The following is a 24818-nucleotide window of genomic DNA, read 5'->3' as shown; positions in this document are numbered from 1 at the left end:
GGCCACGCACCCGGCCGTGGTACGTGGGTGTCTGTTTCAGGCCTCCTCTCCCCCCAGACACTTGCCTTGTTCAGGGCAGAGGCTGGAGACGCAAGGGGCCGCCTCACAGGTGTCTGGGCCGTTGTGCGTGGCTGGCGTTCCCTTACTTGCAAGGGCTCCAGTAAAACATTGCAGCTGCAGCTGGAGAGAAAACATTTCACTGCCTCTCGCTCCGTTCCCACAACTGCAGAGTGAGGGCACCAAGCCTTAGCAGCCCTCGGAACATAGCAACACAAGAACCGCCAGACGGAGTCAGACCAAAGGTCCACCCGGCCCAGTGTCCTCTCTGACCACAGCGGCCAGCGCCAGGTGTCCCCGAGGGAGGGAGCAGAACAGGGAACCATCCAGTGACCCCTCCCCTGTCACCCATTCCAGAGGCTAGGGACCCATCCCTGCCTATCCTGGCTAATGTCCATTGATGGACCTAACCTCCAGGAATTTATCTAGCTCTTTATTGAACCTTGTTAAATTCCTGCTCTTCCGAATATCCTCTGGCAAGGAGTTCCACAGGTTAACGCTGCGTTTTGTTTTGCTTTTTTGTGTGTGTGAAGAAAAACTTCCTTTGGTTTTGAACCTGCTGCCCATTATCATTGAACACTAGAATTGGAAGAGACCTCGAGAGGTCATGGAGTCCAGTGCCCTGCCCTTACGGCAAGACCCAGTGAGTGACCTATTTCCCTGGGAAGATTTATCCAATGACGGGGAGGTCCCCTGCAACCTTTGGGAACAAGGTGCTGCTAGAAATGCAAACTGCAAGGGTTGTTGTGTTTCCTTCCCCTACAGCACATCTCCCTCCCGTCCTCGGCGATGGAGAACCAGACGGAGGTGAGCGATTTCGTCCTCCTCGGACTCACCGATCTCCAGGAGCTCCAGATTTTCCTCTTCCCCCTTTTCCTCCTGCTGTACATGGCCAATGTGTTGGAAAATGGGGCCATCATAGCGGTGGTTTTAGCCGAGCCCCGGCTCCACAAACCCATGTACTTTCTCCTGGGCAACCTCTCCTTCCTGGACATCTGCTTCTCCACCGTCGCCGTGCCCAAGCTGCTGGCTGGTTTCCTCTCTGAGCGCCAGGCCATCTCCTTCGCTGGCTGCCTGGTCCAACTCTACTTCTTCCACCTCCTGGGCAGCAGCGAGACCGTTCTATTGGCCGTCATGGCCTACGACCGCTACGTGGCGATCTGCAACCCGCTGCGCTACACAGTGGTCATGAGCCCGCGGGCCTGCCTGCTCCTGGCCGCGGCCACCTGGGCCAGCGGCTTCCTTCACGCCCTCTTGACCACGGTCATGACGTCCCGGCTGCGTTTCTGCCGCTCCAACCGCGTCCACCATTTCTGCTGCGACGTCAAACCCTTGCTAGACCTTGCCTGCGGCAGCACCCGCCTCAACCTGACCCTGCTCAACGTGGATGCCGCGGTCCTCGGTCTGAGCTCCTTCCTCCTCACGCTCCTCTCCTACCTCTACATCATCTCCTTCCTCCTCCTGAAGGTCCAGTCACAGGAAAGCCGGAAAAAGGCCTTTTCCACCTGCACCTCCCACCTCACCGTGGTGTCTCTGTTCTACCTGCCGGCCATTAGTAACTACATGATTTCCTTTCCAGGTCTCCCCTCCGAAAGAGACATGATCCCCACCCTCATGTACAGCATCATCACCCCCGTCCTCAACCCTCTGATCTACACCCTGAGGAACGAGGAGGTAAAATCCGCCCTGAAGACATTCCTGAACAGAAAACCTTTTCCCTGAGGGGATATGAGTTAAATGAAGAGAAACCACATTCAGTTACAAGTGAAGCTCTTCCATCTTTGATTACCACAGGTTTTTAAAACCATCCCACCATTTAAAAAATACGTCTCCTTCCTCATCTAAGGGCAACTAAAATGATGAGGGGTTTGGAACGGGTCCCATATGAAGAGAGGTTAAAGCGACTGGGACTTTTCAGTTTAGAAAAGAGGAGACTGAGGGGGGATATGATAGAGGTCTATAAAATCATGAATTGTGTGGAGAGGGCGGATAAAGAAAAGTTTTTTATTAGTTCCCATAATAGAAGAACTAGCGGACACCAAATGAAATTAATGGGTAGCAGGTTTAAAAATAATAAAAGAAAGTTCTTCACACAGCGCATAGTCAACCTGTGGAACTCCTTGCTAGAGGAGGCTGTGAAGGCTGGGACTATAACATAATTTAAAGAGAAGCTAGATAATTTCATGGAGGTTAGGCCCATAAAGGCAAGTAGCCAGGGGATAGAATTGGTGTCCCTGGCCTCTGTCTGTCAGAGGCTGGAGAGGGATGGCAGGAAACAAATCGCTTGATCATTGTTTTTGGTCCACCCTCTCTGGGGCACCTGGTGTTGGCCACTGTCAGCAGACTGGGCTAGATGGACCTTTGGTCTGACCCAGTACAGCCATTCTTATGTTCTCATGTTCATCTGTTTAAGGGGCAGAGTTAAGGTTATGTGTGTACTTTAATGTCACTTATTTCTTATAAACTATTCCGATTTTGTTTAACATTAATGATTGATAATCTATCAGTATTTTGGAGAAATAAAAAAAATATTTGACTGTATCCTACGCCACATTACTGACATATATCCGACACATTAACTCCATCTTAGTTTCTGTGATGGCAAAACGTTAAGTTCGAAGCACAATGGCGGGGAAGAGAGAACGCCCATTAATCACAGACATTAATACAATCATCGAAATATAGTCCATGCACAATATGTTGGTGAGTTTGGAAAATTCTGCCACAGAGCAGGATTAACATTGTTTTGATTCATTATTTATGTATTTCTAGAAATGAACACATCGGGATTTCTCAAACCTGAATTAAGCTTCTGGGATTTAGACACTTACTTTATTTTGGATCATTCAAACCTGTCTGAAGAGGTTTCCCCTCCTCTGTTCTCCCCCCCCCTACTTACGCAATCCAAACTGAAACAGTGTCTATGGGAGGGGTTGAGATACCCCCTACGCCCAGTGAACCCGTGGTTACGTCATGCCCCAGAGCGGCGAGGAACGCTGCTGTTTATACCCCTTCTCCTGCTTAGTTGGTTGAGGACTTGAACCTTGGTCTCTCATGTCCCAATTGAGTGCTGTTACCACTGGTCTAAAAGTCACGAGGGAGGTTCCCAGACACCCCGGCTGTGTCTAGACTGGCAAGTTTTTCCACAAAAGCAGCTGCTTTTGCGGAAAAACTTGCCAGTTGTCTACACTGGCCGCTTGAATTTCCGCAAGAACATTGACTTCCTACTGTCTGAAATCAGTGCTTCTTGCGGAAATGCTATGCTGCTCCCGTTCGGGCAAAAGTCCCGTTTGCACCAAAGGGCCAGTGTAGACAGCTCAGATTTGTTTTGTGCAAAAAAGCCCCGATTGCGAAAATGGTGATCGAGGCTTTCTTGCGCAAAAGCGCGTCTAGACTGGCACAGACGCTTTTCCGCAAAACGTGCTTTCGTGGAAAAACGTCCATGCCAATCGAGACGCTCTTTTCCGCAAATGCTTTTAATGGAAAAGGGATCTTTCAAAAAAGAGTTGTATTTCCGCAAGATCCTTGTCTAGACTGCCGGATTATTTTTCGAAAAAGCTCCGTTTCGAAAAAAAAAGCGGCAGCCATGTTTATGCAAATGAAGCATGGGATATTTAAATCCCGGCTTCATTTGCACTTTTGAAGTGCTTGATTTGCATCCCTCTGCCGAGAGAGGGCTGCCGTCTAGACATAGCCTAAGGCTGCAGTTTGCCTGCCCAAAGGAAGAAACTTTAGATGCCCGGGGAACTTAGATGCCCAAGTTTTTTGCACTCAAATTTAGGCATCTCCTGTTTTTGCCCACTGCTGGGAGGGGGTTTCACAGACCTGACCAGGCCAGATTCTGGGATTTAGGTGCTGAAAGTGTCAGGTGGGTGCCTAAAGCCCCTTGGTATGTCTAGCCACTGAGGCGTCACACAATTAGAGCGCATCTACACTGTAAACAAGATGCGCAATTTGTGCTATGCAAATTGCATAGCTTTTTTTGAGTCTATTCTGAAATAGCTTTTTTCGTCATTTGGCTGTCACGATGCTCTACACAGCGCCAAATTTCGAAATACTGCACTCTTTCAAGCCATCCCGCGCTCCTCGTCCAACGAGGTTTACAGGGATGGCGGAATAACGCTTCCGCTATATTTCGAAATTGTGAACGTGTACAAAAGACGCGGGGTCACTATTTCGGGACACCTCTGGTCTCGTGAAAGAACTTTGCGGTGTAGACATCCCCTTAGTGTTAGCAACAAAGGGGAAGGATCTCCATCCAATGCAGAAGAGGAGGTTAGATAATAGAAGTCGGCAAGGACTCATGGACGCCATCCTAGAATACATCGAGAACGAACTGGAGCCGTTTCAGTACCATGAGTGGTTATCTATGAGAGCTCTCCGAAGATGGTGAGATCCTAGAGAAACAAAGAAGGGCAATTATATAGCCAAATTAGGGAGTGGGGGGAAAGTCCCAGGGCTCCAGGCCTTGCCGGAGTAGACCACTGTAGACCACTCCGGAGTAGACCACTGTGCCGGGGTAGACCACTGTCTCTACTCTCCACCAAGACACTCTAGTCCAGCGATGTCCATGATCCTACTGGACCATGGAAGTTGCTGGACATCCCGGCCGAGAGAGATGTTACCCTGTCAGTATGACAACTTCGTCCTCCACAAATCCAGACGAGATGCCTCCAAATTGACGGTTTGATCATTTGCTCCATTATGTTGCCAGGTACCAACGTTAGGTGAGCGCAAACGGGGCCAGGTGCCTAACTCACTTAGGACCTTGTGGAAAACCCAGTGGGTGTTCAGCTGCATCAGTAGGTGCCTAAATATTTTTGGAAATATGTTGTAACCCATGAGCTCTGGAGATGGAGTTTACCAAATTTAGTTCTGTTCGGGTGCTTTGACCTCAGTTCTGGTTTCTGTCGATCTCAGTGTATCTGGAATTTTCAAGGAGGCCCGTGGATCTACCTGTCAATGGGAGTCAGCAATTTTAATAAGACCTGGGCATTAATATTTCTTCAGTACTTTGATACTTTCAATCATATCCCTTGCTTTTAATAGGAGCAGGTGGCTTTTCCTAATCTCTCACCTCAAATAACTGCAGGGCTCAAATGCTGGGTAGAGAAATTGGGGCTAATTCCGCTCATGAAATTATTTGCAAATCAGTTGCTCTTCTTTCTGTGTTTCAACCGACTCCGGTCCTCACGCTATTGCCGATCTCCAGTGTCTCCAGCAAGAACCAGTCTTGTTTTGTTTTCAAAACACCCAATCCTCTGCTGACTCGAGAACGGGGTCCCAGAAGAGCTGCCGGAGGGGAGCAATTTCCCAGCTGGGAAGGTGGCACTTCAGACCGTGCCGATGATAAAAAGGAGGCTTGGTCACATAAGCTTTCTGTGCAGAGTCTGAGCCGCTTTTAATTTTCACATTTCAACCCTCCTTGTTGTTATATTTTTTTCTTCAAGAGGAATCCAGTTGACTTGGGTACGTGACGGGACTGAAGAGTTTATAACAATCCCACTCTTCTTTCTCCAGAGAAGCAAAACAGCAGCGTGCACTCAGACGCTGCAATTCTCCGTCTTCCTTCCCTGTCGTATCGTTCTTCGGGAGAGTTCTTTTTTTTCCACTCCTCTCTCGCTCCATCCGGTTTCTCGGTTTCGTTCGATAATCAGCCGCATGGTGCGCAGACGATATGAGCGGGTTTCTGGATTTTGGAAGCAGCGGTGCCTGAGGTAATGGACTTTCTTCCTGCTGCCTGAGCATTGGGGGTGGAAGGGCAGGAAGAAAGAGAATCGCTCTGGTCTTTCCCCAGCTGTCTCTATGCCCCTGCCCCAGGCCTCATCCCGCATGCCCCGTCCTCTTCCGTTAGAGTCTTCTCCTGACACCAGCTACTGACCAAGCAGCAGGAGTCTTGGCTGCAGAACACAAGGCTAAGCCAGAACTCCATTGGATCTGTGTATCTGCTGTTGGAGACTCTTTGAGTTAGAAACACAATCGGGAGAGCCAAAGGCGAATGATCAATAATCACAGAAAATCAATACAATTACTCAAATCATCAGAACATTGGGTCAGACCAATGGTCCATCCAGTCCAGCGTCCTGTCTGTCCACAGTGGCCAATGCCAGGTGCCCCAAAGAGAGCGACCAGAACCTCTCTACCCATCGTGACTAATAGCCATAGGTGGACCTCTCCTTCCTGAATGTATCTAGCTCTTTTTTGAACCCTGTTAAAGTCCTGGCCTCCACCATCTCCTTATTCATAATATTTCATGGAGCTTTGACTCTCTGGGCAGTGGGAAAATTCGGTGTGAGGCAGAGTTAAGGCGAAATAGAGTCCTTGTTTATGTAATTCCAGAAATGAAAGTTTGCGTGTCTTTCATATCTTCATTAGAGCGGCACATCATAGAATTCATGCCAAAAAAAAGTTCCAACCTACGTACAGAAGTGTCAATTAGGCGTCAAAGTCTCCTCCACCCTAGGTGGTTAGGACATGCCAGGTGTATAGTTGCTATTGCATTCAGCCCCTTTGGTCCTACGCGTGATATTACAGGATTTCATGCCATTGACAGATACTGTTTTCTTGCCTTCCTCGGGGCATGGGATGGATGCAGAAGGGGAGGCGGTTGCATGGGGAGTAGCAGTTGTTCTGACATGTCCTTACTTTCAAGTGCGTAACTTTACACTCAAAAAATCAATGGAGACGTGTGTCTAATACCTGGCTTCTCTCTGCCGCCCTTCCCTGCCTGTGGAAGGAAATACGAACTCATCACAACACTGGGAGGGGACGTAATAACCGCCAGATCCACTGAGACTGTGGGTAGAAAGTGCGTGTTGGAATACGAATTGGAACGATTCTTGTGTCTCTCTCCGTTCCAGCCCCCCGCGATGGAGAACCAGACAGAGGTGCGGGAGTTTGTTCTCCTTGGCCTGACCAATGTCCTGGAGCTACAGTACTTCCTCTTCCCTCTCTTCCTCCTGCTCTACACAACCAGTCTGCTGGGGAACGGGGCCATCATAGCGGTGGTCTTAGCCGAGCCCCGGCTCCACACCCCCATGTACTTCTTCCTGGGCAACCTCTCCAGCCTGGACATCTGCTTCTCCACCGTGACTGTGCCCAAGATGCTGGCTGGCTTCCTCTCCCAGCATCAGGCCATCTCCTTGGCCGGCTGCCTGGTCCAACTCTACTTCTTCCACCTCCTGGGCAGCAGCGAGGCCATCCTGTTGGCCGTCATGGCCTACGACCGCTACGTGGCCATCTGCAACCCGCTGCGCTACACAGTGGTCATGAGCCCGCGGGCCTGCCTGCTCCTGGCCGCGGCCAGCTGGGCCACTGGTTTTCTCCATGCCTTGATGACCACGGTCATGGCCTCCCGGCTGCGCTTCTGCAGCTCCAACCGCGTCCACCACTTCTTCTGCGACATCAAACCCCTGCTCAGCCTGGCCTGCGGCAGCACCCACCTCAACCTGGCCCTGCTCAACGTGGATGCCGCGGTCCTCGGCCTGAGCTCCTTCCTCCTCACGCTCCTCTCCTACCTCTGCATCATCTCCTTCCTCCTTGTGAAGGTCCAGTCGCGGGAAAGCCGGAGAAAGGCCTTTTCCACCTGCACCTCCCACCTTACCGTGGTGTCTCTGTTCTACGTGCCGGTCCTTGGCAACTACATGATTTCCTCGCCGGGTTTCCCCTCCGAAAGAGACATGATCCCCACCCTCATGTACAGCATCGTCACGCCCGTCCTCAACCCTCTGATCTACACTCTGAGGAACGAGGAGGTGAAATCAGCACTCAAAAAAGTCCTAAAGCGAAAACTCTTCCCTAGAAGGACATGAATTAAATGAAGGGGAAAAACAATTACAATATTTTAATGTTTGTGGACACAGAGATTTATTTAAACACAATATGACTTTACTTTTTTCACCTAATTTTCCCTTATTGGCGTCACTGCAGGGCAGAAATAAGATTACGTAGGAACACAAATGCCATTTCTTGTTAAATATTTGGATTTTGTTTCATTATAATGGTGATTACCCTCTGATCCTTTGGGGAGAAATTATAACGTCTTTGTAATATGTTTATTCCTACGTTACTGACATATACTGTTAACCTTAACTTCATTTTACTGTCCGCTGTTGGAGTAACTTGGAGTTAAAGACATAATGTGGGGGAGACCAAGGGAGAATGATTGTTAATGACATAAAATAAACACAATTGTTCAAATGGTACCCATGCATAATATTTCACTCAGCTTTGACTCTCTGGGAAGTTGGAAAACTCTGTAATAGGGCAGAGTTAAGGTTAAATGGATGCCCTGTTTATGTAATTCCAGAAATTAAAGTTTGGATGTGAAATTCTTCGATTTATTTTCTCTATAATTATAATAGTCATCAAATTGAGGTTAGAGCCAGCACGGATGGTCAAGAACAAGAAGCCATTGGCAACACATTGGGGAAGAGTTTTCGGGAGGGGGGTGGGGTGAAACCTTTACATTCTGACCCGGCACCACCTCAGTGTCAAAGCAAGCTCATTTCCTTCTTTGATGAAGTTCCTGGCTTAGTGGAGGGGACACAGTAGATGTGAAATATTCTGTCTTCATTAAGGTATTTGACACAGTCTTTCTTGGTGGCCACATCCCCAAACCATGGACTAGGGACCACAGGGAATGACTGTAAGATGTGAGCATAACTGGTTGAAAGTTAGTTTTCAAAGAATACTTAAGAACTGCCAGACTGGGTCAGACCAAAGGTCCATCTAGCCCAGTAGCCTGTCTGCTGACAGTGGCCAGTGCCAGCTGCCCCGGATGGGGTGGAACGGAGATAATGATCAAGTGATTTGTCTCCTGCCATCCCTCTCCAGCCTCTGACGAACAGAGGCCAGGGACACCATTTTATCCCCTGGCTAATAGCCTTTTATGGACCTAACCTCCATGAATGTATCTAGCTTCCCTTTAAACTCTGTTATAATTCTAGCCTTCTCAGCCTCTTGTGGCAAGGAGTTCCATAGGCTGACTATGTGCTGTGTGAAGAAGAACTTTCTTTTATTAGTTTTAAACCTGCTGCCCATTAATTTCATTTGGTGTCCTCTAGTTCTTCTGTTATGGGAACTAATAAATAACTTTTCTTTATTCACCCTCTCCACACCACTCACAATGGGTGAAGATCCCTCCCCGTCACCCATTCCCAGCCTCTGACAAACAGAGGCCGGGGACCCCATCCCTGCCCATCTTGGCTAACAGCCATTGATGGTCCCAACCTCCATGAATCTATCTAGCTCTTTTTTGAGCCCTATTACAGTCCTGTTCTTCACAGTTTGTCAGAGAATCACGGTCAGCCTGGCCGGACGACTCCTGGAGAGTCGCACAGGGGTCTGGCCTACAGTGTTTCTACTACTGCCTTAGAAGGAGTGACCTTCCAATTTGCAGCTGGCATCGAGAGAGGAGGCTCCAGGAACGTGGGAGGACAGAGTTAGAATGCAGAATGGTTTGTTCAATAGGGCAGAAGGTCTGGAGTCCAGAGAGGCCGACGTGCAGCGAAGTGGAAGGGCGTATCTGCCTCTTCCATTGCCGAAATAGCCATGGAAATACGCTGTGAGCCCCGAACGTCAGAGCCAGATTTACTCCTAGTCAGTTCTCTTCAGATGCTCATCCATCGGTTATCTTGTATGGCAAATGCCCACTGAAAGTCATTGATTGTCATGCGACCTGATAGCTTCATTCTCACCTCATGCCCCTTCCATCCGCAACCGCTACTAGAATAGGATCAAAGAACATTAGAACTGGAAGGGACCTCAGAGGTCATCTAGTCCCATCCCCTGCCCTCACAGCAGGACCAAGCACCATCTAGAGCATCCCTGACAAGTGTCTGTCCAACCTGCTCTTCAATATCTCCAGTGATGGAGATTCCACAACCTCCCTGGGCAATTTATTCCAGTGCTTAACTACCCCAATAGTTAGGAAGTTTTTCCTAATGTCCAACCGAAACCTCCCTTGCAATTTAAGCCCATTGCTGCTTTTCCCATCCTCAGAGGTCACCAAGAGCAATTTTTCTCCCTCCTCCTTGTAATAGCCTTTCAGGTACTTGAAAGCTGCTATCACGTTCCCTCTCAGTCTTCTCCTTTCCAAACTAAACAAGCCCAGTTCTTTCAGTCTTCCCTCACAACTCATTTCTTCTAAACCTTTAATAATTTTTGTTGCTTTTCTGGACCTTCTCCAATGTCTCCACCTCTTTCCTGAAACATGGTGTCCAGAACTGGACAGAATACTGTAAGGGTACATCAACACTGCACAGCTATTTTGAAATAAGCTATTCCAGAATAGTTATTCCAAAATACCACATCTACGTTGCAGGGAAGCCTCAAAATTATTCTGAGGCCAGCTTACCTAATGTAGACGCCCAGGCAGCACTGGGGAGGAAGAACTTAGAATGGCCCTGATGAGGAGTTATTCCAAAATATCAGCGATGGAGCATCTACACATGCCTTATTTCGAAATAGGGATTTCAGAATAGGCGTTATTCCTCGTAGAATGAGGTTTACAGATTTGGGAATAAGCCGTCGGTTATTTCGAAATAATTTCGAAATAATGGAATGGTTGTGTAGACACGTGCATTGTTATTTTTAAATAACGCTAGTTCTCTCAAAATAACGGTGCAGTGTAGACACACCCTCACTGAGGCTAATCAGTGCAGATAGAGGTGTTTCTTACTTTTTAAAAAAAGGAACTTTTGGTTAATGAAATTGACAAGGTTGGCGAGTGAAAAATAGTAGCAAAATATTTGCCATTCTTCATGCTTTTCCATCAGTTCTTGTCCTCCCAAATTGGTAGACTCCATCTTTCCAGGAAATGTTGGTCTTGTTTGCTTTCCAGCTGGAAATTCTCCAGTGAGGCCACGATTCGGTCCCAGAAGAAGTGTCAGATGGAAGGAAATTTCTCTGCTCACAATGTGGGTGTGACTAATAAAAACCTGTCTCACCTCCACGGCCATCAAGGTTTGCGGAGCAAGCAGTTTACTCATCTCTGAAATTTCCCCCCAGCGGACTTCGTCCTACACCGTTTTTCTATTTCAGCTTGAAGCGGCATTCCCGTGTACTCAGGTATGATACAGAACAAAGATATTATAACAATTCCCGTGTCTTTATCTGCAGAGGGAAAATCTCAGAGAGTTCTTAGGCTTGGAAATCAGCATTCCTCCTTCCTTCCTTCCTAGCTTCCTTTCTTCTCCTTTTTTCCATGCCTTTCTCAGTCTCTCCAACTTTGCTTTTCATTCTGGTTGCCGTTGGACGGTGTCCACAGGAGATGACTCCTGATTTTTGGACCAGCAGCAGCAACACGAGAGATATTGGAACAGTGGAGAAAGGGGCAAAAATATCATTGTACCTGGTGCAGGAAAAATTTCTCTCCCGATCAAATTGGCAGAGACTCTGGGTTTTTTTGGCTCTCTCGTGTACTGTGGGGCGGCTTGTTTAAACTAGAGCAAGTAGCAGATTCTCTGTTAGTCTCAGTCATTTTAAGCCGTTCAATCAGGACACGTGTAAATCATGGGTCTATTACAAGAGTGGGTAGGTAACGTTTGGTGGTGAGCTACAGGAGGTTAGGCAAGGACCCTAATGGTCCTTTTTGGCCTTAAAGTCTATGAACTAAAATGTTTGCAAAGGAAAATTAAAATGCAAAAGATCACAGAGGAGCTGTTGAGCGAGAGGTTGGGGGAATGTGGACGGGTCCTTTGGAGCAGACAGTTTGGACAGAGACGTCTCGTAGTAGAGGGTTAATTAACGGGGCGTCTCGGTACTCTAGTGATGAAGAGAGGCGAGATGCTGATAAAGTCGTGGTAAGAGCTGAAAGGGAAACAGTCAAATGAAAGGGTCCCATCCGGCAGACAACTAAATATTGACCCACCCTTAAGTGCTTGTATCAAAATTCGAGTGGTCCAAATACTAGGCTGAGTGAATTTGAGTGGCTGGTCTTTAAGGAGATCATAGAACCATAGCATACTAGAACTAGCAGGGACTGCGAGAGTCATCAAGTCCAGTCCCCCGTCCTCATGGCAGGACCAAGCATCATCTAGACCAGTGTTTCTTAAATTGTGTTCAAAATAACAGAGTTCAAAATGGCTGCCCTTAAAGGGGCAGGTGAACTTTTTTTTTTTTTTGCTCAACAAAGAAATCCGTGGTGTTCCTTGTCTTAAAAAGTTTAAGAAGCACTGGTCTAGCCCATCCCTGACAGGCGTCTGTCCAACCTGCTCTTCAATATCTCCAGAGATGGAGATTCCACAACCTCCCTGGGCAATGTAGGAGCTGGCGATGCTCCTACTAATTCATGGTTAGCCCTGTTGGTTGCAAGGGCACCCTGTTGCCTCACAGGAACCACACTTGGAGCTTGGGGTGCAAATCTCAGCTCACATAGACATCCCCACACTAGCTCTAAAATAACAGCATCACTGCAGTAGCCTGGGCAGGAGGCTAGTCACCAACTGTACAATCCTACTCAGACTCCAAATATTTGGGGTCATTTAGCTCCTCCTGCTGTTTGCCCTCGCCTGTGGTAGCATAGTTCCTGTGCTATTGGCAACATGCTGGCTGAAGCCAAGTTAGCATGGAGATGTGGATGCAAGGTGGGAATGAATGTAGCTGCACCATTTTCTCCCACACAATCCTTGCTTTTTTGGAGTGAACTAGATGGCTGCACAAGGGGCAGAGTTAAGGTTACCAGGGTAGAGTTAAGGTTGCCAAGGCATCTGGCATCTCCTTCTTTTCAAATGTTCACCAATGCAGCCACACACCCAATCGCTCTAGATAGGTAGATATAAGGTGACCCTATTTCCCTTGGCTGAATGGGGACCCGGCAGCTTTTTCCTCCCTCTCCCCACTAGCATAAGTGACAACAGTAAATCCACAGCAGAGGACAAACAGACGAGAACTGCACCTAGGGTCAGATTGGTGACGGTATTTAGGCAGCTAGTGTGGGGTGACCCAATGTCCCTCGGCTGAATACGGGACACCTGCTAAAATTTCTGTAATCAAGCGAGTTCCGTGGCAATCGATCAGAACCATGCAGCACCAATATGCAAATTAACCTCTGATGGACTGAGCCCTGGTTAAAAGGAATTACTGGGCAGGTGGAGTCTTTTTAGTCACCTCCTATTCGTTAAGGTTTGCATGGGGAGAGGTTACACGCGCACACACACACACACACACACACACACACACACACACACACACACACACACTCCTGTCCTACACAAGCATGGGGGTGGGCGACGAATATAATCCAAATCTCCCTGTCCAGAGCTTTCCAGTCTAGAAGACAGACCCATCTCTCCTGGTACCTTGAGCTGTGTCTCCTTCAGGCAACATGCAGGGAGCCCGTCCCCCAAAATTCTGTGGGGTTCCCCCCAGAGCATGGTGGTGGGAGGGGCAGCTTGGGAGCAGGTGAGGGTAGGGACGACCCAGCCCGTGTCTTTGCACAGGTCAGCTCTTCCCTCCTCCCCTCGCCCTGTGGCTAGAAGCCCACAGAAAGGCAGCTGACACCTCCAGGTTTCTGCTGGCCACCGACACAACCCAGCCACGGCTGTCCCCTGGCAATAGTGCGGGCAGGAAGGGGTTAAGTCCGAAGGGTGCCTTGCGCCCCGGGGAACTGGCTGCAGGGGCTCCAGCAAACCCGGCCAGAGAGGGGACTCAGCCGGGGTGGGTGAAAACAGCCCCACACCCCAGGGGGCAGGACCTAGGGCAGAAACCGTGTGGGAAGGGAACCTGCAGGTTTCGGACACAAACAAGCTGGAAATAGCTTCCCTCCCCCCACAGCACTGCTCAGCTGGGGAGGGGGCAGAGACTCTTCCCCAGGCAAGCACAGTCTGGGGCTTTGACACATGCCAGTTTCCTGAGCCAAGGGGTCTGGATCTTTCCTTGGGAGGCAGCCCAGCTAGAAGCAGTGGGGGAGGAAGGAGCTGGCCAGCGAGGATGCTGAGCCGAAAGACCCGACCCGGGGCTGGTTCTCCGCACAGCGCTGGGAGCGGGACACACCCTGCGGGGGGCCATGGTGGAGCAGGAGGATTGAGGGGGTGAGGGGGCACTGCAGAGAGAGGATTGTGTGCAGGGGGGGGTCATGGACAGGGCTAATGGAGGGGGGAGCAGAGGTGACGCGTGACCAGCCCCCACAACCAGTGTTGGCTGGAAACAGGCCGAGTGGGGGGCACGCAGCACTGATGAGCCAGCGGAGGGCTGGGGGGATTGGCCCACCAGCCTCGCACGCCCACCCCCATGGTCAACCCCGGGACCCCCCCCCACTCAGGGGTGGGCGGGCGGCTGGCGAGCAAGGATCTGGCCAGCAGCAGGACTCAAGAGTAGTGACGGGAGGAGGCTGACAAAAACGTGGGACCATTGGCTAATTTTCAAGATAGAAGTCAGGACAGCAGCTGGGAGGTGTCCATATGGGGCTGTGCTTTGGAAACCGGGACGTCTGGGGAGATAACAGAGAACCACCCTCTTTCTCCTCTCTCACCTCCCCAGCGATGGAGAACCACACAGAAGTGAGCCATTTCATCCTCCTCGGCCTGACCAGCCTCCAGGGGCAACAGCTTTTCCTCTTCCCTCTCTTCCTCCTGCTCTACGTGGCCAGCCTGCTGGGGAATGGAACCATCTTAGCGGTGGTCTTAGCCGAGCCCCGGCTCCACAAACCCATGTACTTCTTCCTGGGCAATCTCTCCTGCTTGGACATCTGCTACTGCACCGTCACCGTGCCCAAGATGCTGGCTGGCTTCCTCTCCGGGCACCAGGCCATCTCCTTCGCCGGCTGCCTGGCCCAACTCCACTTCTTCCACCTCCTGGGCAGCAGCGAGGCCATCCTGTTGGCCGTCATGTCCTACGACCGCTACGTGGCCATCTGCAACCCGCTGCGCTACAGGCTGGTCATGAGCCCGTGGGCCTGCCTGCTCCTGGCCGTGGCCAGCTGGGCCACCGGCTGCATGCACGCCCTGATAACCACGGTCTTGGCATCCCGACTGCCGTTTTGTGGCCACAATCGTCTCCACCACTTCTTCTGCGACATCAAACCCCTGCTGGACCTGGCCTGCGGCAGCACCCGCCTCAACCTGATCCTTGTGAATGTGGATGCCGCGGTCCTCGGTCTGAGCTCCTTCATCCTCACGCTCCTCTCCTACCTCTACATCATCTCCTTCCTCCTCCTGAAGGTCCAGTCGCGGGAAAGCCGGAAAAAGGCCTTTTCCACCTGCACCTCCCACCTCACCGTGGTGTCGCTGTTCTACCTGCCGGTCCTCTGGAACTACATCGCTGCCTCTCCCGGGGTCTCCTCCGAAAGAGACATGATCCCCACCCTCATGTACAGCATCGTCACCCCCGTCCTCAACCCTCTGATCTACACCCTGAGGAACGAGGAGGTGAAATCCGCCCTGAAGAAATCCCTGAACAGAAAGGGCTTTCCCTTTAAAGGGAGGCAGGATGTGGAACCCAAAGCCCTGCAGTTATGTTTTAGGCCTTGCCCTTTTTGTCGATCCACCAACTTTTAGAACCATTTATTTATCCTTTCTGGTGTCACACTAGGACAGGCCTGGGCAAAACATGGCCCGCAGGCCGGATCTGGCTCACCAAGCCCCAGGCAGGCTCGCTGCTTGCTTTGACGCCCCACACACCGCTCAGAAATGCTGCTGAGGGGCGCTTTCTAATGGAGTCCGGCGGGGAGGGGGGAAGATTCAGACACTGCTCCAGCATAATCTCAGTGGCGGGTTTTTGGACAGACACTAGCCAATGGAGGCTGCTTGTTTGAATAACAGGCAGCCATGAAACAGGCTGCTCACTCACTCATGAACATGGCCAAGCAGACAGAAACATTTTAAGCTCTGCAACTCTTCAGCTCTACAGGAAGGCGACCTTCTGCCCCACACGCCTGCCCCGCTACTTGACATAAACTCGTACTCCCTCCCTGACACCTCGATCTCCTACCCCAGATCTCAATCCCCATCTACCCTAGGTCACATTCCAAAACCCTGAGCCCCAGTCACAGCCACTTCCTTCACCCAAACTCCCTCCCAGACTCCAGTCTACCTCCTGAACCCCAGTCCCTCATCCCAAGTTGCCTTCTGCACTCCTACACCCCGCATTTCCTGCATTCATACCATGAAGAGAGCGGCCCTCAACCGCTTACCAAAATCTTGGGAGTCGCTCCCCCCGTCAAAAATTATTGCCCAAGCCTTCGTCGTGTGCCACTGTCCCCAAGGGCCAGGCCTGTTTTTATCTGCCCCCTTTGGTTCCATGCCACCAACCATGGAAAAATCTCTAAGGGTATGTCTACACTAGCCCCCTAGTTCGAACTAGGGAGGCTAAAGTAGGCATTCGAAGTTGCAAATCAAGCCCGGGATTTAAATATCCCGCGCTTGATTTGCATCTTCCCAGACGGTCGCTGGGCTTTATTTTGAACTACCGGGTCCCTGCCGCGTGAAGACGTGGGCAGTTAGTCCGGACTTGTAAATTTCAAAAATAGCAACCGGACAGAAAGATGCAAATCAAGAGCAGGATATTTAAATCCCAGGCTTGATTTGCAACTTTGAATGCCTACATTAGCCTCCCTAGTTCGAACTAGGGGGCTAGTGTAGACATACTCTAAGAGGCAGATAGTCCTCTTCATGCGTAGCATCTTTATAGATTCACAGAATCCTACTCTTGAAAGAGACCTCAGGCGTCATCGAGTCCAGCCCCCTGCCCAAAGCAGGACTAACCCAACTCAACCATTCCATCCAGGGCTTTGTCCAGCCAGGACTTAAACACCTCTAGGGATGGAGATTCCACCCCCTCCCTTGGTAACCCATCCCAGTGCTTCCCCACCCTCCTAGGGAAATCATTTTTCCTAATGTCCAACCTAGACCTCCCCCCCCACAACTTGAGACCATTGCTCCATGTTCTACCATCTGTCACCACTGTGAATAGTCTTTCTCCAACCTCTTTGCAACCCCGTCCAGGGCGTTAAGCCTTCAAATTGTTTTCCCTAAAGGGCCAGGTCTGACAAACTTCCCACATATGATGCATTCTGATCTTTTTTGAAATGCACAGAAAAAAAAAAGATCAGAATTTCCAGTTGGAAACTGAATTTGGAAATAGGGGTGAACATCGCATTGAGTAGATACCGACTTGGAGCAAAATAAACAAGCCAAATTCCCCACAACGACTTTAATTGCCAGCAGCACACCAAGAATTCATAGACTCGTATCATCCTAGAAATGGAAGGGACCTTGCGAGGTCATTGAGTCCAGTCCCCCGCCCTCACGGCAGGACCAAGCACCATCTAGACCATCCCTGACAGGCGTCTGTCCAACCTGCTCTGAAATATCTCAGAGATGGGGATTTCACAACCCCCCTAGGCAATTTATTCCAGTGTTTCACCACCCGGACAGGTAGGAAGTTTTTCCGAATGTCCAACCCCAACCTCCCATTGGAAAAAAATTTTATTTCCTCTATTGATTCCTTTTGTCTAATGCCTGTATTGGATCACACGCTGGAGGAAATTCATCCAGACTGGGATTTTCAGCTAAGACACCGTTTCGGATCCTAATGACTAACAGTAAGAGTAGAGTGCCTAACTCCCTTAGGAACGTAGAACCTCTGCAGAGACTGGCACAATTCCAATACATCCCACACATTCTTCTTGTGTGGTCAAAATAGTAGTAAGGACTTATATAGGCCTATACATAATGTGTTGTCACAGCTAATAGTGTGTATTTGTGGTTTTGTTTGTTATTCTCCGATAGATTAGGGATGGGTTTTTGTTCTGTCTTTCTCACAAGGATCCCTATAATAATAATGCAAGGTAAGAAGGTGACCATATGATAATTTCCTGTGCTCCTCCGAGGTAACAAACGGGAGGTGAATAAGAACTGGAGCCAAGACTAGAATTGTAGGGAGGTTGTCTGAGCTGTAATGATTGAATTAAAATCCTTGTCTGTACCCTTGTATTTACCCCATGTATTACGCAGGGACTCATTGCTCTGAGCTCCGTTGTCCTGGGGCAGCCGAGGCCCGATAGACAGGAAACCAAACACAAATCCGAGGGCCGTGTGTGTTTGGCTGTTCACGGAGGCAGAGGTTTTCCTGGCGTCTAAGGCTGTGGGAATGCAGCCAGGTCATTAGGCTAATTGCCTGCCTGCCAAAGACAGAAAGCAGCAGCGCACGTCCGGAGGGATCTCATTAGACAAAATGAGCCGGCTGGTTCCCAGCTGGGAACACCAGAGACAAAGCTGGCGGATCAATGGCGGATCCCCCCATCGCTGGTCAGTTCGGAGCTAATCGGCCAGTTGCTGCAGGCCCGTAACTGAATCCAGTGTGAAACCACGACCCCTCCCCCGCCCCTGCATTTCGCACTGAGCCCAAAGAACTGGGGTTTGTTTGTAGTGGGGGCGCCACTCACCACCTGCCACCCCATTACCCTGGGCACTGCATCAGGGTGCAGGAAACATACGTTCAACGAGTGAAACGTCCACCAGGACCGCGGAGCCCAAAGGAAAGATGTTATAAGCACGCAGGCTCCTGACTCCCCTTGGCTTCAGATTCCCAGGGCCAAGTGCCTGAAGGGGCTCTATTCCTATTGAATGTTTGGGGGTTAGGCGCCTAAATCACTTGCAGGATCTGGACCCTAAGCCCTTTAAAAATGCCAAGAGGCGCTTAGCTGCATCTTTAGGCCCCTGAATACCTGTGATCATCTGGTCAGTTGGTGGCTGGCCCACATGACCTTCAATAAGACTCAGGATCCTAGGTGCCCAAGTCACTTAGGTCCAGATACGTAAAAGCATTTAGGAGCCGATGTCACATTTATTTCCATGGGCTTTAGGAGTCTAAATACCTCAAGCTCCAGCGAGCCCAGTCAGAGGGCTACAGCTCAGCTAACGCTTGCGGGCTCGTTACGAGGGACTCAGCTCAGTCAGTAGCAAGGGTGATGGTCACTCTGCTTGATGCCGGGGGCGTGGGGGCGAGTCTGCCCCTCCCCCGGAGCAGCACAGCCTGGGGAACAGACTCTCTGGGGCCTCCTCGGCTGGGGGAAGAGGTGGGGTGTGGCGAAAGAAGTTTCTCTTAGTTATCCCGGCCCATCCCTGGGAAGGACCCCCCGACCCACCACCTCTGCCTAAGGCGGCTGCGGAAGCTCCCTCCTCGGAGATTTTGGAGAGCGGGTTAGACGGACGCCCATCGTCTAGATGATCACTAGCCCCCGCATGACTGCAAGGGACAGGTCCGCAGGGTTCCTTCCTGTCCCGTGAGCCTGGGCCGTTCACATCACAAAGCCTTTGCAGGCGGGAGGCCGATACTCTTACGCCAGCCCCAGCCAAACGACCCTCGTGTGGCCTCCTCGCCCGAGGGGAAAGACGCCTCTGAGCTGAATTATTTCTTCACTTCTCGGGGCTGCTTTCATCGCTGTCCCTTCTGGGCCTTCTTCAGCAGAAGTGCCCGGCTTCCAAGAGATTTCCAAAGGACTCAGGTGCCTAACTCCCTTGGGCTTCCTTGAGAATCCCAACGGCTGGACTTTCTGGATCAGGCAGTGGTATCATGGAAGCTGCAGTGCTTTATGGGAGATTAAGTCCCGGCTTGACCAAGCCCTGGCTGGGATGGTTGAGTTGGGTTGGTCCTGCTTTGGGCAGGAGGCTGGACTCGGTGACTCCTGAGGTCTCTGCCCACCCTGGGACTCTAGGATTCTAAGTGTAACCCTTCTGCCGGGTAGGCCTGGCAGTAACCAGGGCTGGGTTCAATATCTTGGGGTCCATCTCACACAGAACCGGCTCGAGCCCCCACCCAGTAATCTGGGAAATTCACGCACCCCTGGGTGCCTCTCAGAGCAATGCTTCCCCACTCGCAAGCACTGAGTCTGAGTGTAGGAAAGAAACATTTAATGAAACAGAAAGAGAAGTCATACGGCATTAACTTGGGGAAAACACCACAAACAGAGTTCAGAACCCAAACATGAGCCAAGCCCCCACCCCAGCCAAGAATCGCCCGAGGTCCAAAGAGTCCGACACCCCAAAAGTCTCTGTCCTTGGTCCGTGCCACCCAGAGTCCCAAAGTTCACCCGCAGGGCTTCACCTCCCAACCTGGGTAGAAATGGGGGTGGGGGGATAGATAGGAGGCACCTTATACGAAACTCCGCCACGCTCCACCAGCTGTCTCGTCCCACGCCTCTGGACGCTCTGCTGGGCACCTGCCACCGCGCCACACCACGCCGCCGATGGCCGCTCCTCGCCTGCCGCCGCTCCACGCCACGCTGCCGCCGGTCCTCGCCTGCCGCCGCTCCACGCCACGCCACGCCACGCCGCTCCATGCCACGCCACGCCATGCCGCTCCACGCCACGCCACGCCACGCTGCTGCCGGTCCTCTCCTGCTGCCGCTCCATGCCACGCCACGCCACGCAGCTGATGGCTGTGCCTCGCCTGCCACTGCTTCACGCCACACTACTGGTTGCCGCCACTTCACTGGCTGCAATAGGTCTGGCACTCAGCCAAACCCATGATTTCAGCGCTCAGTGATTTCAACTCTTTAGCCACCAGCTGGACTGGCAAATGAATCCAGCTTTCACTAGCAAAAGAAAAGGCTCCTCAGGGAGTCTGCTTTAGGTCTGTCCTTAAAACAAAGGGGGAAAGGTGCAGGCGGGGCCAGTCTTATAGCTCACACCTGGCAGGTGTGACCCAGGCTGACTCAAACCCTTTAACCCTTTTCCCCAGCTCTGTCCACTCAACTGTGGAAGGGGGGAGGCTTGTTCTTCCGAGACCTCTTGCCATGATGGTGGTGTCTCTCCTGCAAGCACTGGTGGCATGTTTTACAGTTCCCACGTTTCGGGGTAGCATGATTAGTGACCCCCACAACAGTCCCAAATTATTTACAATTCTCCACATTCCATTCCAACACTGACCTTCCATCAGCCCTGGCTGAATGGGATTTCCATAGCCACACCTCGGATTCTCTCCTGAGCTGTATTTACATGTCAACAGTTAACAGTTAATTACCTTGCAGAGCTAAACAACTGTAGTGGGCACACCCACCCCTCCTTTCAGCTGGCTGACAGCAAGCAGCAGTTCAGCCCCTGCTAACAGAAGTACGGTTGGCGAGTCCAATTTATAGAGGAGACTGGACGTGACGCACCCACCGTCTAACTCGTATGAGGCCCTGCAACAAGACTTCAAAATCCAAATATCTCCATGCAAGGAGGCACGATTTCACGCTTTGGCCAGAATATTTCCCCGCGTTGGCTGAAAATAATAAAGACATTGCCTAGTTTGAGGGTATTTAGGGGGGTTTGTGCAGTTTTCTATGGAAAGACGAGTGAAAAAAGAGTTGTGGAAAAAAATGTGGTTGAACATCTTATTCCACGAGGAATAAGGGATGTCTCGAAACTTTGCGTTATTTTGAAATTTGGCGCCGTGTAGATGTGCCAGATTTCAAAATAGCATAGTGCCAATTGCATATCGTATTTCAATTTTAGAGTGCAGTGAAGCGATACCCTCTAGAACTGTGGTTCTCAACTGGTGGTCCATGGTGACTTTTTCGATGGTCCACAGGAACATTGTCCAAAGTCACACGGCGTGGGCAGGCACCAAAAATCTGTTAGTAAGAAATAAATTTCAAACCAAAATGTTTGTTGTCTGCTCTTTTTTATCATGTCTCAAAAAGGAGGTGGCCCTCTACAATTTTTTGATTGGCCTGGTGGTCCATGGACTGAAACGAGGTGGGAACCACTGCTCTAGAGTGACCCAATACAAAGATAGCTCCAGAGTCTCCAGAGCCTGACCCAACTTCTCAAGCTGCTAGGCCAACTTTCTAATCCTAAAGAGGTGGAGTTATATGCCTGTCCCTGCCTCATCGCTTGGGGTCGGACCTGACGACTTCTTGAGGGCCCCTCCAGGCCTGCGTTGCTATGAGTCCATGCCTCTCCAATGGGCCAAGGAGCAGTTCTTCTCCAAGGTTTTCCGCAGGACCTCCTTCACTTCCTTGTTCCTCAGGCAATAGATCAGGGGGTTCAGGGCTGGGGTGACCACGGCGTAAAAGATGGAGACCACCTTGTTGAGGTTGGCGGGGTCGATCTTCCGGGGCCGGGCGTACATGAAGAGGGTGGCTGAGAAGAAGATGATGACCACGGTGAGGTGGGAGGCGCACGTGGAGAAAGCCTTCCTCCTGCCCTGGGCGGTGGGGATGCGCACAATGGCGCCGATGATGCACAGGTAGGACAAGACCGTCACAGCTAGTGGCAGCAGTAGGATGACCAATGCCAGGGCAAAGTCCACCATCTCTGCCACCGACATGTCAGTGCAGGCCAGGTTGAGCACCGGGGAGATGTCGCAAAAGAAGTGGTTGATGACCCCGGGGCCGCAAAACGTCAGCTGCGAGATGAAATATATCTTGATCAGGGAGATGGAGAAGCCACCGGCCCAGGAGAACGCTGCCAGCTGTAGGCAGAGCTGGTGGGTCATGATGGCCGGGTAGCGCAGCGGGTGGCAGATGGCCAAGTAACGGTCATAAGCCATAACGGCCAGGAGGACGCACTCGGTGCACATGAGGGAGATGAAGAAGTAGAGCTGAGCCATGCAGTTGGGGAAGGAGATGCCCTTGTTCTCAGACCAGAAGTCCACCAGCAGCCTGGGCAGGGTGACGGAGATGTACCAGATCTCCAGGAAAGACAGGGACCCCAGGAAGAGATACATGGGCTTGTGCAGCTGGCGGTTCTGTTTCACCACCAGGATGATGACCACGTTCTCGGTGACCGTCAGCACGTAGGTGAGCAAAAACACCAGGAAGAGCACAGCCTGGACTTCCAGCTGGGTGGGGAAACCCAGGAGGATGAATTCCCGGAGGCCGGTTTGGTTCTCCATCCTGGCGTCCAGCTTGATAACTGCAGATGTGAAAGGAAGAGAAAAAGCAAGTCAGTGAGTATGTGCCTTTGGGTAACGGGTCAAGCACACAGAGCCGTCCAGCGGTCTAAGTAATTTACAAGAGTCACAGCCAAAGAATGCCAAGATGAAAAACCAGATCATTCTAAAACAGTCAAAGGGAAAATGAAACATGTTTGGAGTCAACCCCAAATGATTTTTCCCCACTTTTTGGGACAGCAAATACCCTGGCAAATCCATTATTCTCATAGCTGTTGCCAAGAGAGCTTAAATGATCTTTCAAAACCTTCTTGAAAATCAATTTGAATCAAAAGAAAAAGAAATCACCACAATATTCACTATTATGGAAAGATTGGGTTTTGAAGAAAATGAAAAAAAAATGTTAAAAACTGTCAAATGTTTTGCGTAGACAAAGAGCAGCTGTGAGAATAATGGATCTGGGTGGTCCAAAAATTTGGAGTTGACCCCAACCGCATTTAAAAAAAATTCAAGAAATCAAAAAAGGGGAAAAAAAGTGTCAAACAAATCATAGAATCATAGAATCATAGAATAATAGGACTGGAAGGGACCTCGAGAGGTCATCGAGTCCAGCCCCCCGCCCTCAAGGCAGGATCAAGCTCCGTCTACACCATCCCTGACAGATGTCTATCTAACCTGTTCTTAAATATCTCCAGAGAGGGAGATTCCACCACCTCCCTTGGCAATTTATTCCAATATTTGACCACCCTGACAGTTAGGAATTTTTTCCTAATGTCCAATCTAAACCTCCCCTGCTGCACTTTAAGCCCATTACTCCTTGTCCTGTCCTCAGAAACCAAGAGGAACAAATTTTCGCCTTCCTCCTTGTGACACCCTTTTAGATATTTGAAAACCGCTATCATGTCCCCCCTTAATCTTCTTTTTTCCAAACTAAACAAGCCCAGTTCATGAAGCCTGGCTTCATAGGTCATGTTCTCTAAACCTTTAATCATTCTTGTCGCTCTTCTCTGCACCCTTTCCAATTTCTCCACATCTTTCTTGAAATGTGGCGCCCAGAACTGGACACAGTACTCCAGCTGAGGCCTAACTAGTGCAGAATAGAGCGGCAGAATGACTTCACGAGTTTTGCTTACAACACACCTGTTGATACAACCTAGAATCATATTTGCTTTTTTTGCAACAGCATCACACTGTTGACTCATATTCAACTTGTGGTCCACTATGACCCCTAGATCCCTTTCCGCCATGCTCCTTCCTAGACAGTCGCTTCCCATCTTGTATGTATGGAACTGATTGTTCCTTCCTAAGTGGAGCACTTTGCATTTCTCTTTATTAAACCTCATCCTGTTTACCTCTGACCATTTCTCTAACTTGCTAAGGTCATTTTGAATTATGTCCCTATCCTCCAAAGAAGTCGCAACCCCACCCAGTTTGGTATCATCTGCAAACTTAATAAGCGTACTCTCTATCCCAATATCTACATCATTGATGAAGATATTGAATAGTACGGGTCCCAAAACAGACCCTTGAGGAACTCCACTTGTTATCCCTTTCCAGCAGGATTTAGAACCGTTAACAACAACTCTCTGACTACGGTTATCCAGCCAATTATGCACCCACCTTATCGTGGCCCTATCTAAGTTATATTTGCCTAGTTTATCAATAAGAATATCATGCGAGACCGTATCAAATGCCTTACTAAAGTCTAGGTATATGACATCCACCGCTTCTCCCTTATCCACAAGGCTCGTTATCTTATCAAAGAAAGCTATCAGATTAGTTTGGCATGACTTGTTCTTCACAAACCCATGCTGGCTATTCCCTATCACTTTATTACTTTCCAAGTGTTTGCATACGATTTCCTTAATTACCTGCTCCATTATCTTCCCTGGGACAGACGTTAAACTGACCGGTCTATAATTTCCTGGGTTGTTCTTATT

General features: G+C 50.2%; 4 protein-coding genes across 4 annotated transcripts; 3 read left to right on the top strand and 1 right to left on the bottom strand.

Annotated features, from left to right (window-relative positions):
* The first annotated feature begins 837 nt into the window (after positions 1–837).
* On the top strand, positions 838–1779 carry LOC102455388 (olfactory receptor 12D1-like). The gene has a single exon (XM_006122750.2). It carries the CDS (start codon positions 847–849, stop codon positions 1777–1779), a length of 933 nt encoding a protein of 310 aa, XP_006122812.2. The 5' UTR covers positions 838–846.
* A 5147-nt stretch (positions 1780–6926) lies between these two features.
* On the top strand, positions 6927–7868 carry LOC102455142 (olfactory receptor 12D1-like). Its single transcript, XM_006122749.2, has one exon. It carries the CDS (start codon positions 6927–6929, stop codon positions 7866–7868), a length of 942 nt encoding a protein of 313 aa, XP_006122811.2.
* Positions 7869–14540: 6672 nt separating this feature from the next.
* On the top strand, positions 14541–15554 carry LOC102454884 (olfactory receptor 12D1-like). Its single transcript, XM_075912191.1, has one exon. It carries the CDS (start codon positions 14541–14543, stop codon positions 15552–15554), a length of 1014 nt encoding a protein of 337 aa, XP_075768306.1.
* A 4530-nt stretch (positions 15555–20084) lies between these two features.
* On the bottom strand, positions 20085–22881 carry LOC102454621 (olfactory receptor 6B1-like). The gene is made up of 2 exons (XM_006122748.2): positions 21980–22881; positions 20085–20241 (listed from the first exon to the last, which is right to left on the bottom strand). Exons 1-2 carry the CDS (start codon positions 22879–22881, stop codon positions 20100–20102), a joined length of 1044 nt encoding a protein of 347 aa, XP_006122810.2. The 3' UTR covers positions 20085–20099.
* Between the last annotated feature and the right edge of the window lie 1937 nt (positions 22882–24818).

Source organism: Pelodiscus sinensis, chromosome 30, assembly GCF_049634645.1.
Source record: "Pelodiscus sinensis isolate JC-2024 chromosome 30, ASM4963464v1, whole genome shotgun sequence".
Classification (NCBI taxonomy): domain Eukaryota; kingdom Metazoa; phylum Chordata; order Testudines; family Trionychidae; genus Pelodiscus; species Pelodiscus sinensis.
Note: the sequence above shows the minus strand (reverse complement) of the source record. Positions and strands in the feature narration are given on the sequence as shown.

What these genes read in the sequence shown, in the direction of transcription:
- LOC102455388 (XM_006122750.2), top strand. Translation starts at nt 847, where the DNA reads ATGGAGAACCAGACGGAGGTGAGCGATTTCGTCCTCCTCGGACTCACC.
- LOC102455142 (XM_006122749.2), top strand. Translation starts at nt 6,927, where the DNA reads ATGGAGAACCAGACAGAGGTGCGGGAGTTTGTTCTCCTTGGCCTGACC.
- LOC102454884 (XM_075912191.1), top strand. Translation starts at nt 14,541, where the DNA reads ATGGAGAACCACACAGAAGTGAGCCATTTCATCCTCCTCGGCCTGACC.
- LOC102454621 (XM_006122748.2), bottom strand. Translation starts at nt 22,881, where the DNA reads ATGGAGAACCAAACCGGCCTCCGGGAATTCATCCTCCTGGGTTTCCCC. An exon ending in GTGAAGGAGGTCCTGCGGAA is followed by an intron (nt 20,242 to 21,979) that starts AACCTTGGAGAA and finishes GCGGCCATCGGC; the next exon opens with GGCGTGGTGTGGCGCGGTGG.